This window comes from Penicillium solitum (assembly GCF_028829755.1).
Source record: "Penicillium solitum strain IBT 25940 chromosome Unknown utg000002l_segment0_segment0, whole genome shotgun sequence".
Taxonomy (NCBI): domain Eukaryota; kingdom Fungi; phylum Ascomycota; class Eurotiomycetes; order Eurotiales; family Aspergillaceae; genus Penicillium; species Penicillium solitum.
In genome coordinates this window covers 153,672-170,162 of record NW_027072122.1, presented here as the reverse complement: position 1 = coordinate 170,162, position 16,491 = coordinate 153,672, and the positions used below count along the sequence as shown (strand labels likewise).

General features: G+C 48.7%; 7 protein-coding genes across 7 annotated transcripts; 5 read left to right on the top strand and 2 right to left on the bottom strand.

The window, feature by feature from the left end:
* Positions 1 to 58: 58 nt before the first annotated feature.
* On the bottom strand, positions 59 to 763 carry N7455_003697 (CHY zinc finger protein; the record flags this gene model as incomplete). The annotated part of the gene is made up of 6 exons (XM_040958618.2): positions 59 to 140; positions 193 to 294; positions 351 to 412; positions 470 to 543; positions 599 to 642; positions 759 to 763. The coding sequence occupies 6 exons, from the start codon at positions 761 to 763 to the stop codon at positions 59 to 61; spliced, it is 369 nt and encodes a 122-aa protein (XP_040810906.2).
* A 125-nt stretch (positions 764 to 888) lies between these two features.
* Positions 889 to 5,020, top strand: N7455_003696 (putative inositol polyphosphate phosphatase). The gene is made up of 5 exons (XM_040958630.2): positions 889 to 1,226; positions 1,279 to 3,619; positions 3,673 to 3,882; positions 3,948 to 4,207; positions 4,257 to 5,020. Exons 1-5 carry the CDS (start codon positions 1,170 to 1,172, stop codon positions 4,995 to 4,997), a joined length of 3,609 nt encoding a protein of 1,202 aa, XP_040810928.2. The 5' UTR covers positions 889 to 1,169; the 3' UTR covers positions 4,998 to 5,020.
* A 1,934-nt stretch (positions 5,021 to 6,954) lies between these two features.
* N7455_003695 (glycoside hydrolase family 27 protein) lies at positions 6,955 to 8,599 on the top strand (the record flags this gene model as incomplete). Its single annotated transcript, XM_065604546.1, has 7 exons — positions 6,955 to 7,032; positions 7,090 to 7,222; positions 7,275 to 7,355; positions 7,473 to 7,562; positions 7,616 to 7,912; positions 7,969 to 8,154; positions 8,229 to 8,599. 7 exons carry the CDS (start codon positions 6,955 to 6,957, stop codon positions 8,597 to 8,599), a joined length of 1,236 nt encoding a protein of 411 aa, XP_065462097.1.
* Positions 8,600 to 9,107: 508 nt separating this feature from the next.
* Positions 9,108 to 11,041, top strand: N7455_003694 (uncharacterized protein; the record flags this gene model as incomplete). The annotated part of the gene is made up of 2 exons (XM_040958622.2): positions 9,108 to 9,214; positions 9,277 to 11,041. The coding sequence occupies 2 exons, from the start codon at positions 9,108 to 9,110 to the stop codon at positions 11,039 to 11,041; spliced, it is 1,872 nt and encodes a 623-aa protein (XP_040810993.2).
* A 1,205-nt stretch (positions 11,042 to 12,246) lies between these two features.
* On the top strand, positions 12,247 to 13,392 carry N7455_003693 (DUF3431 domain-containing protein; the record flags this gene model as incomplete). The annotated part of the gene is made up of 3 exons (XM_040958591.2): positions 12,247 to 12,638; positions 12,709 to 13,163; positions 13,229 to 13,392. The coding sequence occupies 3 exons, from the start codon at positions 12,247 to 12,249 to the stop codon at positions 13,390 to 13,392; spliced, it is 1,011 nt and encodes a 336-aa protein (XP_040810899.1).
* A 190-nt stretch (positions 13,393 to 13,582) lies between these two features.
* On the bottom strand, positions 13,583 to 15,265 carry N7455_003692 (F-box domain protein; the record flags this gene model as incomplete). The annotated part of the gene is made up of 2 exons (XM_040958553.2): positions 13,583 to 14,912; positions 14,970 to 15,265. 2 exons carry the CDS (start codon positions 15,263 to 15,265, stop codon positions 13,583 to 13,585), a joined length of 1,626 nt encoding a protein of 541 aa, XP_040810930.2.
* Positions 15,266 to 15,777: 512 nt separating this feature from the next.
* Positions 15,778 to 16,455, top strand: N7455_003691 (GFA family protein; the record flags this gene model as incomplete). Its single annotated transcript, XM_040958578.2, has 2 exons — positions 15,778 to 16,277; positions 16,332 to 16,455. 2 exons carry the CDS (start codon positions 15,778 to 15,780, stop codon positions 16,453 to 16,455), a joined length of 624 nt encoding a protein of 207 aa, XP_040810958.2.
* Positions 16,456 to 16,491: the final 36 nt, after the last annotated feature.

Below are 16,491 nucleotides of genomic sequence, written 5' to 3'. Positions count from 1 at the left end.
GTCAACATCATGAAATTGCGCCAGCCAATTGTCTTTTTTCTCCCCCAAAGTGCATAGCTTAGCCCATGCGGTCCGACACATCTCTAATATTGAAGAGGGAGCGCTCCTTGTCGCGCGCAACACGCTCGTCCTTGAGCATACTTGATATGGTCAGCACCCTGCCAATTAGAAGATCGTGTGTGCTCAACATACCGGTTGTCCATACGAGCATCCTCACCCTCCACGTGGAGTCGTGCCTCGGGCTCGCGTGCCTCAATGACAAAGTGATTATCGCAGTGAGGGCAGTATTCGTCACTGAAATCAAAAAATTAGCCCGCTGCCACTTGGATTTTGAACCGTTCCTTGCATACGTCTCATCGAACTCAGCTGCGTCCTTGCGGAAACACTTCTTGCACTTCTTGCATGCAAAGATCTACCCCATGGAATGTCAGCCTGCTAGACTTGCGCTAACCGGAGAATAGGGGCGTACCATCTCGGCGCTCTTCTCGAGATTGTGTGACTCGCTCTCTTGGTGGCATTCGGCGCAATCAAACCATTTTCGGCCTAGATCTCTTCGGTCAATCCCCTGTGATAAAATGCGAGGTCGATTCGAGCGTACAGCAGTGCGAGCGGATGGCCACCTGGGCGTTCAAAATGTGTTTACTGCAAAGCGGGGAGATTGGATTAGCTATCAGAATTTTGGACGAAGTTGGACGAAGGAAATTGATGGGGATCTCGAGCATGAACATGCTCCAGAATACTGCAAGGAGCAGACTTACCACATGGCTATGAAATGCGAAAGAAAAGTGACGGCCAAGTGCGAGATGTCGATGCTCAAGTCCGAAGAAATGCAGACACAAAGTGATCGCCAACTCCCGTGATTCCCTCCACTTTCCTCCCCGCCACTCCATTTCATCGACTTTCACCTTTCACCCCCTTTTACCCCCTGGATATCTCTCAGAATTCCTCGAACTCTTGAAGGCCAAGCTCCGTCTTCTCTTACTGGGCCTTTGCGCCGCTTACGTCGTCGCCTCTCTCCATACTCCGAGCCCCACGATATCCCTGTAGCCTTAGTTACGTACCCACGAACACCTACTCTACTGCTCCCGCACCACTACTCGACCCCCCAAGAGATATCTTCAAGTCTATGATCCATTCATCCAGCTCGACTCGGCGACGGATCCGTGATAATGGCCATGGCGGGCACAGGAAAACAGCCGGGCAACAATGATGATGCTCCTCCCACTGTATGCATACGTAACTGTTTCGTTGCACACAATGAACTAACATGAACCGCAGCCACAGAGACCGGTGTCCTCCTTGCTGTCTCATTTTGAGAATCTTTCTCACCGCAGATCTCCCTCTGCTGCTGTAGCTGCCAGCCCGCGCACTTCCACAACACATTTACTGGCAACTCCAGAGCCTGGCGATGACCTTCGATCCTCCAGCCGTGCTTCGCTCGATTTGCCCCGGCCACATTCCCCATGGACCCCAGCTGAGGATAGGCCAAACCCGCTTCAACCATCGAATGGTGAGAACTCCCGGGATCGTGGGTTCTCCGGCAGACGATATGGCCGACCCATCTCTATGAACTTCCACCGTTCATCGCCACAGCTACCGCCAACCTTGACAGTACACTCGCCCCAATCGCCGCCGCGCGGACAGCATCGTGATGAAGTTTGGACTCCGTCTGGTGAAAGCCGCAAGGCTCGGAGTCCAAGCCATCGCCCGCGAGAATCGATGTCTGTCTCGCCGGCACCACCTCGCCCGCTCTCTCCGATACCGAAGTTTGGACCGTCCGCTAATGCAGGGGATACAATGCCTCGGGCGTCGCCTGGGTCTCTCCGCGTCAATCTCACTGGGAGCCCGACGGACCGGAAATTAAAAAGCGCTTCGTTACCACCTCCAGCTAACCGCGCATCAAAGCCCAAAATCCCGGCGAAACCGGCTATGTTTTCTCACCCGGACACGAGCTCGTTGACTCCTAGACCAGGACGAGCGTCACCCGATCGAAGTATTTCACCTTTTAGCACCCCTCCTGGTAGCCCAGAGAAGCACATGGTTAAGCCGCAATCTACTGAGAAGAGCAGTGCTAGGCCAGCACCAGCTCGGCCAACGACGGAACCACCGACTCGGCGTTCGTTCGACGATCGATCACCTGTTCCGTCTGCGACCGCCAGACATGACACCAGAGAGATGGGATTCTCAAGGATCCGTCCCGGTCCAGAGCCCTCACGGTCCTCCAAGCCCTTAATGGTGCAGATTCCATCTGCTCCCGTAGATGCTCCGATGTCTGCTGCCACTGCTCCCCCTCTTTCAGCGCAGAGATTCCGAGCCAGTGATATCCCCTACGACCGCCCAGGTCTTCCTCCTCGACCTTCTGGGGCTCCCCGTCGATCTGGAGTATCCCCAGTACGAGAGCCTCCCGGAAAAATAAGCGGCTCTGCGCAGCTGGGGCCGAGTGCTAGATCTGCACCTTCTTTCCCGCGTGCTAGCGAATCTTCAGCCCCGAAGCCAATCCAGCGGCAACCCTCTCTACCCCGTGAATCTCACCTGTCTTCTTCTCTCCCTGAGCGGCGCGTTGTGCGTACAGACACGGAGGAGGAAGAGCCAACCGAAGAGCCAGCTATCTCACGGACCGACTATCCCGATGCCTCAAAAGCTAACCGTCGACCTCCACGTTTTAAATCTGGACCGCAAGATATTCTGACGAAGTATGATACCCGTCTGCTGGCTGTGTGCGGCAAGTATGTGTGCACGACTGGGTATTTGACCCGGGTGTGGGATCTTACAACTGGTGACCAAGTGATGAGTCTTAGTCATGGCGAGACCGTGAAAAGTTTATCTCTTGCTTTCAAGCCAGGGAAAGGTCTTGAAGACGAGGGCGAGCGTATCTGGCTCGGTACCAGCGCTGGAGATCTTCACGAAGTTGATATCCCGAGTCAATCCATCGTCGCTACTCGCGCATACCCCTCCCGCCGAGAAGTCATTCAAATCCTGCGACACAAGAAAGAAATGTGGACGTTTGATGACGAAGGCCGGCTGCTTGTTTGGTTGCCAGACGAAACAGGTGCACCCAACCTGCAATACAGTTACCATAGCCCTTCCGAACGTGTAGCCCGAGGCCACACATTCTCCATGGTAGTTGATGACAAGCTGTGGCTAGCAGCAGGGAAAGACGTCCATGTATATCGCCCTAACGCGCGGGATGACGTCCCATTCAAGGTCTTCAAACGACCTCTCGGTCTTCAGCACTCTGGCGATGTGACTTCCGGATCCTATACCACGCGGGACGGAGGTCGGGTATATTTGGGACACGCAGACGGCAAGGTTACTGTGTATTCCTCTACCGATTTTAGTTGCTTGGCGGTGGTCAACGTCAGTGTGTACAAAATCAACTGCCTTGGATTCGTCGGAGACTATCTTTGGGCTGCGTATAAGACCGGCATGATTTACGTCTACGATGTGTCCACCAACCCCTGGACCGTGAAGAAAGACTGGCGTGCCCACGACAGTCCCGTATCCAGCTTTGTGTTAGACATGAGCAGCGTATGGACCATGAACCGCCTACAGGTGACCTCGCTCGGCACTGATAATTGCATTCGTCTCTGGGATGGAATGCTGGAGGACGATTGGTTGGGTAAGTGAAATATTGTTTTCATCTGTTGATGGCTTCCACTAACATACTAGTAGATGCGCGGATGCAGGCCAGAGATGTGGAGTTCTGTAACTTCCGAGAAATCAAGGCTGTCGTGTTGACTTGGAATGCGGGAGCTTCTACCCCCGGTAGTGTGCGAACGTCGGATTTCATCCGTGATGCGGTCACCCCCGAAGACCCGCCTGAGATCGTGATATTCGGGTTCCAGGAGTTGGTTGATCTCGAGAATAAGAAGATCACAGCTAGTAAGTCATATATTCTTTTTCTTTTTCTTCTTCTTCTATGTGAATGTCGACTAACATCGCCACAGAGAGCTTGCTGCTTGGCAGTAAGAAGAAAGAGAACGGCGAGAAGGAACACATGAGTCGTCAGTATCGAGTGTGGATTGAGCATCTTACTCGCACTCTTCACGAATGCATGCCTCTCGAAGAATCCTACGTTCTTTTGCATACTGCGAATATGGTGGGGCTGTTTACTTGCGTTTTTGTCAAACACAAGGAACGCCATAATATCAAAAACATTAATGCTTCGGAGATTAAGCGCGGGATGGGCGGTTTACATGGAAACAAGGTTTGTGATGTCCTCGGCGTTTTCTATGACTCTTATCTAATCGTACTAGGGTGCCCTTGTTTTGCGCTTCGTCCTGGATGACAGCTCGATGTGCTTTGTGAACTGCCATTTGGCGGCCGGCCAAACCCAGACCGCGAACCGAAACAACGATATTGCTGCGATCTTAGAAGCTGAGTCCCTGCCTGCGGAGAATAGCATGACCCTGCGGACCGATCAGTTTGCCAGTGGTGGTGATGGCTCCATGATCATGGACCATGAAGTGTGCATTCTGAACGGAGATCTGAACTACCGAATCGACGCAATTCCTCGCAATGTGATCATCGACGCCGTTCGCCAGAACAACCTACCAAAGCTCCTGGATCGAGACCAGTTACTTGCTTCTCGGCGGAAGAACCCCGGTTTCCGCCTACGCTCCTTCACCGAGTCACCCATCACCTTCGCTCCGACTTACAAGTACGATGTCGGCACGGATGAGTATGACACCAGTGACAAGAAACGCTCTCCCGCCTGGTGCGACCGCATTCTTTACCGTGGTCTGGGCCGCGTCAAGCAACTCGATTACCGTCGACACGAGGTCCGCGCATCCGACCACCGGCCGGTCAGTGCGGCGTTTAAAATCCGTGCTAAGACAGTCCTAACTCAAGAACGGAACGCGACGTGGGATGCGTGCAACAAGGAGTTCCAGGATGAGAAGCGTCGGTTGGCTTCTGAAGCTAGCATTGAGTATCTCATTACTGTCCTCGGAACAGATCCCCGTCAGGCCCGTTCCTTGATCTTGGGAAAGCAATAGCCGCTTGCATGATCGTCCCTCCCTCTCTTTCTTCTTTCCAAGTGAAGCGTACTTCTTTTTAATATGCATTTGGGTGGAAGCATGGCGGTGTATATTGTACGACTAATGATTTTACGATAGATATGTATCATGATGGTTGTTAGAAATAAAAAGGTTCTTTTTCAAGAATAGTCGGTCTTGTGATGTCTTAAAGATTCTTTTTGGATGTATTTTTGGATGTCTTTTTAGGTGTATACGAAAGGAGTGAAGAAAACATACTGTGTACAAGAGAGTTTTCTATAACTATATAACCTTTGATATTGTAGTATATATACCTTTACTCCTTTGCCTCTTTGGGACGTCGTTTCCTATATGGGACGTGACCTCTTATGGTCGAGCCCCAACTTCTCTTTGGAGCTTGGCACCAACAACTCTCCCTCTCACACTCTTACACTTCAAATCTCGCAATAAAACCTGCGCAAACCCAGCTAGCTCGTGCCTTGCCACTTTGAACTTGAATTTCAGAACAGCAAATCCATCAATCCACAGCGATCGAGTCTCCCTAACCTATATGCAACAGTGGGATGCATTTATTTGTTCATGATGCTTTCGACCTTTTCCAGCGAAAACCTATTACCCGCGAGGTAATTTCCACGATGAAGTGGAATTATATGTCGTTGACAATGAACTAGGTCTCTCTGGCAGATTCATCCGAAATCTATGTGACCAAGTTATGAAAGCACCCAAGCTGCTTCCAAACATGCGTCCCATGAGATTCGCTGATATCCAAGCTATATGTCATGCAAATGGTATTGTTCCGGATGTTTCTTTGGGTCTAGTCAAGAACGAGCGTACACCTGACAATGTTTGTCTGGTCGGGGAGTTGACTGTTCTCCAGTATGGGACAGGGCATGACTTAGTGATATCTGGCATACACTCAACGAAGTTGAGCGAGGATATATCAAGTCCCAGTGCCTCAATTGAATTAACGCCCTTCGACAAGTTGCTGTGCGCATTGTCGATGCTGGTATTGCCCTCACTTAAGGTCTTACGCTGCTCTCACTTGAGCCATTAGTCCTTTGTGATTTCATCTCTTGCCATATCCTTGATTTCGCCCTCTGTTCATACAGAGCTCCATTTCAAAAGGAAAACTTTCCGTCAAGGCACCCTCGGCCACAGTGAGATCCCTGAAACACCTACTTTCAAAGCCGTGCATGCATTAACCTTTCATACTAGACTCCTGAAAGACCGGCCCCTAAACACAAATGGCAATGTCTTACTCCAACTTCATTGTCGAAATATGTCCTCGAAGCTTGTCCCGTTGGTCTGAATCTTCACACAGTGTCACTGCACTACCACAATGGATCCGTTGATAAACATACATTCTTCAATGTCATGATCACGGAATAGGATGAGATCAACAGCGTTTTCCGATAGAACTAACAACGGACTTTGAATAAATATGTATCATGATGGTTGTTAGAGATAAAAGTTTGCTTTTCTTCTATGCTATTGTAGTACAACACATCCTTTCGGGCTATATCCCCTTTTCTAGCATTGATCTATATCGAAGAAGCGAAGTGACCTGATGTGACAGCATGCAAGGATCGGACTATTGTTTGATTGGGCCTTTCCTGTTATTTTGACTTCTATTCCCTTTCCCCGAACCCAGTCTCCGTCTCCGTCCCCGTCACCGTCCTTGTCTACCCCACTTAGGAACATTTGAAGGCGGCACTGTAACCTCGGGGAAACTATCTCAGAGGTACGTTTATCCGTCGTAGTGCATATTAACAATCTTCTCTATTTATGCATGTAAGCGAGACTACTGTCTAGTGTATAGTGATCAACACTGCTAGTATATTGTCAATTTAACCAGGGTGACATTAACCGTCCCCCGCACGAGACAGGGGCTATAAAGGTCTGCAGGTTTAGAAGATTTAGTTAGTATCGAAAAAGAACCGAAATACAACTCAAAGATATGCTAGGGCCATTGGCTCTTGCTGTTGCATTGCCTTTGCTGCCAGCAGCAAATGCTCTAGTTAGGAAAAATGATGTTGTATGTTCTCTTCTATTTCTTTTAGTGATTCTGAACGGAAATACTGACTCAAAATAGGGTAGATTGCCTGCTCTAGGATGGAATTCTTGGAATGCATTCGGATGTGATATTAATTCTACCAAGGCCATCACCGCAGCTAATGAGGTCATCAATCTTGAGTTGAAGGATCTGGGCTATGAATATATAAATAGTAGGGATTGAACTATCATATGGAAATGGTCCGAATAACTAACCATTTCAAGTTGATGACTGCTGGAGCATCAAGAATACCCGCAACAAGAGCACAAATCGTCTCATTCCTGATTCATCCAAGTTCCCCGATGGTATTTCTGATGTTGCAGAGCAAGTTCATGATTTGGGACTCAAATTCGGGATCTAAAGCAGTTAGTACCCCATACTTCCATATGTGCTGGTAGAAACTCATATCTGATATGTGATAGGTGCTAGCGAGGTTACCTGTGCTGGATATCCCGTCAGTCTGGGATACGAGACAGTCGATGCGCAGTCGTTTGCTGAGTGGGAGATTGACTGTATGTTGTTCCTATTCTAGTTAATCTGTCTCTACGATACTGAACCCCTGCAGACCTCAAATATGACAGTTGCGATGTCTCCAGTAACTGGACAGATACATATGCATACTGTGTCCCTGATAGTGACGGCGACCATCCTAATGGCACCTGTCCTGACATCACCAATCCAGCCCCAGAAGGATATGACTGGAAAACGTCCAAGACATATCAGCGGTTTAGTGTAATGCGCGATGCCTTGCTCAACATTGACCGCACGATCCTCTATTCACTTTCTGAATGGGGGCAGGCTGACGTCAAGACCTGGGGCAATGAAACTGCGAACTCGTGGCGCATGTCTGGCGATATCACCGGTAAGTTGTTTGACTGACACTGGTGTGGGAGGATTGGTGACTGACTCTGTATTCAGCGGATTGGGCCCGGATTGTGCAAATTGCCAATGAGAACAGCTTCTTGATGGACTACGCCAATTTCTGGAGTTACCCAGACCCGGACATGTTGCAGATTGGTAATGGAGATCTTACCATCAAAGAAAAACAGGGCGCACTTTACACTTTGGGCTACCATGAAGTCCCCTCTGATAATTGGCACGGCGGTACGTGATATTTTTCAAGGTCTAACCCTTATGGCGAGATATACTGACAAATATAAAGCTCGATTCCATTAAAGACGACCACGTGGCCATTCTGAAGAACAAGTACCTTCTTGACTTCAACCAAGACCCTGTTATTGGCAGTCCTGCCCATCCTTATAAGTGGGGATACAACCCCGACAGGACTTTTGACCTGGTCCATCCAGCAGAGTATTGGTCTGGTGCATCCTCTAAATTAGAGGGCACTTTGGTTCTTATGCTGAACTCTGAGGATGCTACTTCTACTCGCACTGCAAGATGGAGCGAGATCCCGGAGCTTAAGAGCCATAATGCCCATCAGGTTATTGATGCTTGGACTGGCAAGGATTTGGGCTGCGTGAAGAATACGTACAAGGCTTCCTTGAAGAGTCATGATGCGGCTGTGTTGGTGGTCAAGGGACGATACTAGACAGAGATCGCCAAAGAACAATATCTCTGTTCTGGGTGAACCCATCACGCACTCGGAATAGAGAGCACAAAGAGTATTGTTCATGGTTGTTCAGGAACGGACTCAAGCGACAATAGAGGCATAGAAACACAATGGCCATGTTTAGATATAACTATAACAAGAACAGAAATAGTATCTATTCAATCAGAAATCGGTATTTGATCTGAGTCCAAGGGTCGTGTGTCGCAGGATAGTCGAAGAACAAAGAACGTTAGCGTTTAATATTCACCCGAGTATTTATAGACTCTTTATTGGCTTTGATGACTTTATTGGCATTGTTTAGATTCCAAGGAATCAATACCTTTGTGAAACAGCAAGTGTTCTCTCGAGTATTTAAGAGCCTCGTTGTCCCGGCACAATCCTCATTCTTCATCACACTTCACATCTACAATCGCATTCTCAGTATTTACTACCAAAACTCATTCAAGCCAACTGACACAGTTTATTCAGAGAGTCTCTTACCGTAACCATGCCTGCCCATCACCATTGCAACGCTCATTCCGGTCTGCCCCGCGTTTGGCTGGGTTGGGGTGAGTTGGGCAACCGCAAGGCTCAACTCCAAGAGGAGCAGCAGGAGTAAGTGACAAAGAACATCCCTCCTAATAAAAAAAAAAGGATATGTACTAACATTTCCATAGCTACTTTGAGACCCACAAACCCGATTTCAAGCTGCGACACCCAAACACCGGCAGACGCAGTTGGAATGTGCACCTGGATGTCATTCGTAAGTCGACCCGTTGGATTGACTGGCGAATTCACAAGACTGGAGATAAACAGAAGCTGGTTCTTCCTGATTTGGTACGTGTTGAGCAGATTGATAGCCTTCTTAATTTCTTTTATACTGGTGACTATTCAGTGGAAGAAGTCGACTTGAGAGATTACTCGATTCGGCTCTGCCCTGGTGGCTGTGTGACTTGTCCTCAGATCTGTCAGCTCTTGCGCATTCACTTGGCCATGTTTCAAACTGCCCTTCTTCTTAGAATTACTGACCTCCAGGCTCTTGCCTTCCGCAGATTCCGTGATCTCATGGATACTGCTCCGGCTTTCGTTTTGCAGTATGCCGTTCAAGCAGTATATAGTAGGGAACCTATTCCTGACGGGAGCAAAAACTTCCAGATTACTGGTTTGAAATCTGTCAAGGACTACCGCCCTGAGCTGGTGCTTCCTGCAGTTCTTAGGTATTGCGGATATTACCGACTGAACCCCCAGCAGATCACACGAAACGGAAAGAAGGTGAGAGTTTTTGGCGAGTCGGAGTTTGCTGAGCTACGCCGAAAAAGCCCCAAGTTTAATGGGGACTTGGCCCTGGGACTGTGGTTGGACACTATTGATATCACAGTTCCAACTATTCAGTTCCCGGGTAACTCAGAGCCCATGCGGTCCCTTCATCCCTATATGCAGACTCCACTGGCTCCACAGGTGGTAGACCCCAAACGCTCAAACTATCAGTATGTTACTTACTTGCAGCCATTGCCCTTCAAGGATTTCAATGACCAGCGACCTTCTAACACACCTACATGGACCCCATCCCCTCAGCGTACCTCCACTGGAACTTTTGCTACCCCGCGGACCTCATTGCAACGCAGCCAGGCACGCTCATCGTTCAACTCGAGCAGTCAGGCTTCAGTGAAGCAGACCCCAGTTATCCCCCAGTTGACCCTAGAACAGACAGAGGAGTTTAACTTCCTTAGCGAGGCTCTACTTGATAACACTATGGATCAGATCGCTGCGCAACTACCAGAGGAATATTCCACAGGCCTAGCCGATTTGAATGATATTGACTGGACAAACACCATGGACTGGAGCGGAGCGGATGTACCCGATATTGACTTCAGCTCGCTTTTGAATGATGATGCTATGGGTGAACCAACTGCGAATGCATTGGACTTGACACAGGTAATGAACTGGACGGGAGAGGACCTGGCCAATGTGGATTTCACTCAGTTTTTGAATGATGACACTTTGGACTTGGAGTCCTTCGATCCATCCTGCCTGGACTTACCCATGGATATGGATTTAGACCTAACAGACCTCAACTCTTTTGATATGGCGGGTCTGCCCGATATCGACTTCTCTGGACTGACTTCACAGGATTCTATGGACAGTGCATTCTTTACTCAACCCCAGTACATGGACTCGATCTTCCCCGGAATGGATAACTATGTGACTATTCCTCAGGAGATTGATTTTCTTCCAGAGTCAATGAACTCAGAGATGGTCGTAGACTTTACTGCTTCCGGCCTGAGAGCGGCCCTTTCTGCACCGACCTCAGCTCAACAACAGGCGGCCCGGTCCACGTTCCTTTCTGCTGGAGACAAATCTCGTGCATCGTCTTCGTCTACCCAAACCCGGTACAATTTGAGGACCCGCCCGAGCATGGCTGATGTGATAGAGGGACTTTAGAGTTGACCTTGGAAATGATGAACTCAGGTGAAGTCATCTACTAACATTGCTTTTGAGCATTATTCGTTCTTTTTACTCCTTTTTCTTTTGTCTGTATTTCTACGCATATAGAACTGTTATTTGAAGTGCTGCTTTAAAATAAGATTGTCATAAAAGATCAAAAAGAGACATATAAACAAGGAACAATCACATCATAGTAATCACAGCATCTGTCATGACACGCACTATATATAACGGAGCCTGGACTATCTGAGCGTAATGTTCAGATATAGTGGTCTTTTTGGCCCAGTGTGTAACTCGGCCAGTCTAGGGGCAGGTTGTAACAGCATCATCATCATCCATCTCTTTCTTTCTTTTATTCTATTCCTATAAAAGATAGTAGGAAATAATCTCTTGTAAGAAATTATAAATATTAACTTACTTATAGGTTTCGAGGGTTATATTATATACCTATAGTCTTGAACTATATCGAAAAGGCTGTTAGTAAATATATCAAGCGTATATCTAGACAAGTATGATCTATTATAGACCGAAATAGCCATCCAAACGTGACAGCTCGTGTGCCCCCAACATCCATACATGATCTGCCCTAAAAGCGGGTCCACGGGTGTATATTCCGCGCACGTGAAATGATGCTGACTAAGGATTAGATGCCCTGAGAGCCCAAACCGGAAGGCAGCCATTTTCGGCGATTTATCGTCAATGAGCCCTAGAGAGCTCATCGATAAGGTGTGAGTTGATCCAATTGACTAATTTGAAATACATATATGTATCTACTACCCTGAGATAAACCAATTGAATGGGTGATGATACACTCAGTACTACAGTATGCATATGTAGTACTAATGTATACATCGATGTACTATCAACGTACCCCCGGCATGTCCGTTTGCGGTCTTAGTCCCCTTCAGCCCTGAGTTTGCCAACCCTTTAAATAGCTGTGGATACAAGATTAAACCATTGTTATTCGTGATATTCATGATATATTGGTACTTTTGTAAGATGCATCTGCTAGTTACATATGGAGTTACTTCCCCAAGTCGACACATGTAACCATGGAACATCCACCCAGTTCACTACGTCAGAATGCCTGCCCTGTTATATTCGTCTTTCTGTCCTGAACTTTGTCTATCGTCCATTGTCTATTTTGTCCATTAACCCCTTGTACCTCTTTTGTCCCTTTATATAAATATAAATGCAATGCAATGAGGTCGTTCTCTTCCCCGCTTCGGGATTGCGCGTTCCCCCGCGATCTCAGTGTTTCACGGTCGCGGGTCTTCATTTACCTCGGTCTAGCTGTGACTTTACTGCTTCTATCATATCAACTCATTCTCGACCGAGGACCGGTTCTAGGTACAAGCTGGACGGCCATTCAAGGTATCATTGTGGCCGGCGATGAGGACCGCTTCGTTCCCGATACTCTACAACCAGTGGAGAAGGAGTTGGTTCTCGCCGCTATGCAGGCTAGCAATATGTCCTGGGTTGAGGAGCATCTGTCGGACTGGCAGGTGAATATCTATCGTGCTGATGCGAAACACGACGAGGTTGGCTTGACCGTTCCCGTAAATAAGGGCAATGAGGCTATGGTATATCTGACGTATGTCTTTGATATTTCGACTTCTTCAATCCCAAGCTTGGTGTCATACTAATCGCCCTTTTCATGACAGCTATATTATTGATCGTTATTGGTCCCTTCCTGAAGTATCGGTCTTCCTGCACGCCGGCCGCTACCAATGGCATGTCGATAACCCGCTCTATGACTCGGTCATCTCCATCTCCCATCTCAACCTCGACTTTGTCCAGGAGGCTGGTTATGTGAATCTGCGCTGCGCTTGGAGCGTCGGCTGTCCCAGGGAGCTTGAACCCGCTCGCTATCTCCGCGAGAGACCAAACGATGAAGGACATCCCACCGCGGTCGAGTATCCCGATCGGTTCATGGAGTTGTTTCCGCGCGCGGAGGTCCCGGAGGTTGTCGGGACGCCGTGTTGTAGTCAATTTGCTTTATCCAAGACGAAGATTCATGAGCAAAGTCTTGAGCATTATGTTCGTTTGCAGCGGTGGTTGATGGACACGGATTTGGAGGCGGGCATCAGTGGACGTATTCTGGAGTATTCATGGCATAGTGGGTCACTCTTGTTCGCACTGATCTCTTGATGATCTCTTGCTAACCTCTGCCGTTTGTTACAGTGATCTTTGGAAAACCGGCTCAGTATTGTCTCGACCAACGTGAATGTTATTGCCAGACATACGGTTATTGTAATATGACGGACAGCGATATCCAGAACCAGTGGGTATGGCGCGGTTTACAGCTGCCAGAAGGATGGCCAGAACAGAGCGAATCCGCGGAATAGCCACGCATGTATATCGCCCAATTATGCTTGAATGAAACTGAACATTTCCCTTAGAGACCTGACCTATATACTCAAATCATCATTTCATGAATCGCGATCCTCATCCCGCTAGACGCACTTTTGCCCTTGGGCCAAATATCTCAAAATACTGGTCATTCCACACAGTGGAATCCATCCATATATAAGAACCTCATCGCCATATATCCTGTTTGCTTAACCGCACTTGGTGTCCCTGGCTACTCATTGGTCGCTCTTCATCAGCCGGAACAGCCAGGAACCCACCAAACCCGTTCCCCACAAGCACGCTCTTGCGAGCATCGCCGCCCCAAGACCGGTTTAGCTGGGCCTCGTGGAAGCTCACGGGGCGCGTGCTTGAGTCGCGGCGGCGTCCGGGTGCCGGGCTGGGGTCGTACGGTGTAAAGTTCCACTCAAACTCATCCAGACCCTTGCTGTACACATTCAGGGGTTGCGAAAGACCGCCCCGCATCTGCGGGCCGTTTTCACCACCGCCGAAGAGTCGTGGTGGGGGCATGAGCAACAATGTATCTGGGAATGAGGAATCACGAACATATAAATCTCGAAGGGCTGGTAAGGCTCGGGACACCAATGACGAAATAAGATAGGTATAATATGAGGATACCACTGGTGGCATTCCATGATTATCGGTTTCGGATGTGAGCTCGTAGTGCAGGAGATTCAGCGACCTCGATGCCATGGGAGGAATCTGCTCCATGGGGAACGAGCGAGAGACCTCCTGGATGACAGAAAGACTCTGGAGTCGCGGAGCGGCGGAAAGAATATAATGTAGTTGTGACGGAGCAATGCCGGTAGAAGATAATATCAAAGATCCCAAAGTCGCTCGGTTCGCTGGCAAGGAAAGGAACGCGGCAAGCCCGCTTGCCGTGACATTAGGGGTATTGCGAAGTGTAAGAGACTGAACTGACGGGAATGGCGGAAGAGGCACGTTCACTGCAAATGCGGAATCATCAAGCCAATCGAGATCTTCGAGCGTGAGCTCACGAAGATGGGGGAATGAACCCAGTCCGGCGCGTAAAGTACTAGCCTCCATGTGAACTCCAGATAGCTCCAGCACCTCCAAATTCATCCATAGCTGAGACCCAGGCAGACGTGCAAAACTGCCCTCGGCGCCTTGGCGATAGGCCATCCGACGCAACTCGGGGCATCGGGCCATCAACTCCTGTTTCAAGGGTAGACATGATGCCTCGTCGCTGTACAAACCCACCGGCAGATCCACAAAGCGGAGATTAGGAAGGACCGAGATAGTCCGGGCCACGTTGGCTTTGTTAGCCTCGCGGGTCATGTATGGCATTCGGAGCGACAGCACCATATTCCCTAGCCCCTGGGACTCTCTCACCGTTCGCATGAACATTTCTAGGCGAACTTGCGGGGCATCGATAGGATCGCCATTGCGGTCAAAGAACGAGCGGCGTTTTCGCTTGGCGGCTAATTCGATTTCAAGTTCGCAGTAATGGACGGGGTCGATTCGGACGTTGGTATAACTAGTGGCAAGACCGGTATTAGTTTCGCACTTGTCAAAAGGCCCGAGGATCTCCTACAGAAGCGCCCGCGCATCCAAAAACCATCTCTTGCTCACGAGGCTACAGTGTGCCAGATCGCGCATGTCGCATAACATACAGCCATCGCTGGCAGATTCCTCGGAGGTGCCATATGTGTTGTCGACGGTGTGAGGACAAACAAAGGAGAAAATGCGTGTCAATACTGGCCGAGGTAACTGTTTGGTGTAATCTCGGGCGGGCACGTTAACGCGGGGCGATGGCGGGTCGGTCGTTTCTCGGTCACTTCGCCTTGAGCTTCTTCGTGAGCTTCGCCGCAGCTTGTCAAAAAAGCCCATTCTGACTGGGAGGTGGAAGAAGGTGAATATTAAAAGAGGGGAGGTGACAGGGACAAAGCGCGTTAATGCAGGGTCCGTTAACCATGTTCCCCCCCCTTTCAGCCCCCCCGGAACATGAAACACGGGCGTTTCAGTCTAAGGGGGTTTCATCATATCTGTTAGATCCTGAAGATCCTCCATATGAAAGACTTTGAAGACAAGTGACATATAATGACTTCTCATAGGTCAAATATTATGGGGAAAGACGATTCAAGCGACCTCCCAAGGAGATCCCGAGGAGAATTCACATGACATCACTCAACAGCGTCATTTTTAAGAAATTTCTGAAATTCAGTGGAACAAAATGAGGGACATACAATTATTGAATTGATTTAATTTATCTTGGTCATTGGCTATTGACTGACATCATTGTGGTTATCGTCCATATAAACCTCAGCAAAGACTGGGAAAAGCAAAACGCAGACTTTCAATTACCTTATATACTCAATTCACATACCAAAACCACACACATCATGACAGAAATAAGTCGAAACTTCATCGATCCTCTTCCCTGGCCAGCACATACCAACACACTCCCAGAATCCACACCCGAAGGACACTGGAAGCATCTTCCACCGTATGAAGTACAATCTGAGGAACAGTTTGGCCCAATCAAGTGGCGTGGAAAGTGTTTCTGTGGAAATATCACGTATCTCTTAAAGCGAGAGAAACCAATCAATGCCAAATACTGCCATTGTCGGGTGTGCCAGGTTACCCACGGAGCTCCTCTTCAATGGGCGGCTATTTTCCATAAGGACGATATATCATTTACCAGTGGCACGAGCGGTCTGGTATTTTATTCTTCTACACATGAAAGTCAGGATCATGTGTTGCCTACCAAGGTGTCCTGTGGCAATTGCCGGACACCTATCATGGATGAAGGCCGGAATATGTGTTTGATCTTCCCTGGATTGATTGAACTCGAGGGATCTAGCCAGGAGAAAAGGGAGAAGAGGGAGATATTTAAGCCAGCGTATATGCATGTCCTACTACTTACTCTATAAGTGCAAACTAACGCTCACGCTAGATGTCATATCTTCTATAAGTCACGCGCGCTAGACCTTCCCGATGGTCTCCCCAAGTGGAGCGGAATGGAGAATTCCAGTGAACGAGTGGATGACCACGGTAATCGGATCGGAATCGAGAAATAGTTGCGAGATACTCCAATGAGCAAGAGGTATGTATGG

Bases quoted from the DNA above. Each gene is read 5' to 3' on its own strand.
- N7455_003696 (XM_040958630.2), top strand. From the start codon at position 1,170: ATGGCCATGGCGGGCACAGGAAAACAGCCGGGCAACAATGATGATGCT. The intron at 3,620-3,672 runs GTAAGTGAAATA...ACATACTAGTAG, and splicing joins GCTGGAGGACGATTGGTTGG to ATGCGCGGATGCAGGCCAGA. The intron at 4,208-4,256 runs GTTTGTGATGTC...TAATCGTACTAG, and splicing joins GCGGTTTACATGGAAACAAG to GGTGCCCTTGTTTTGCGCTT.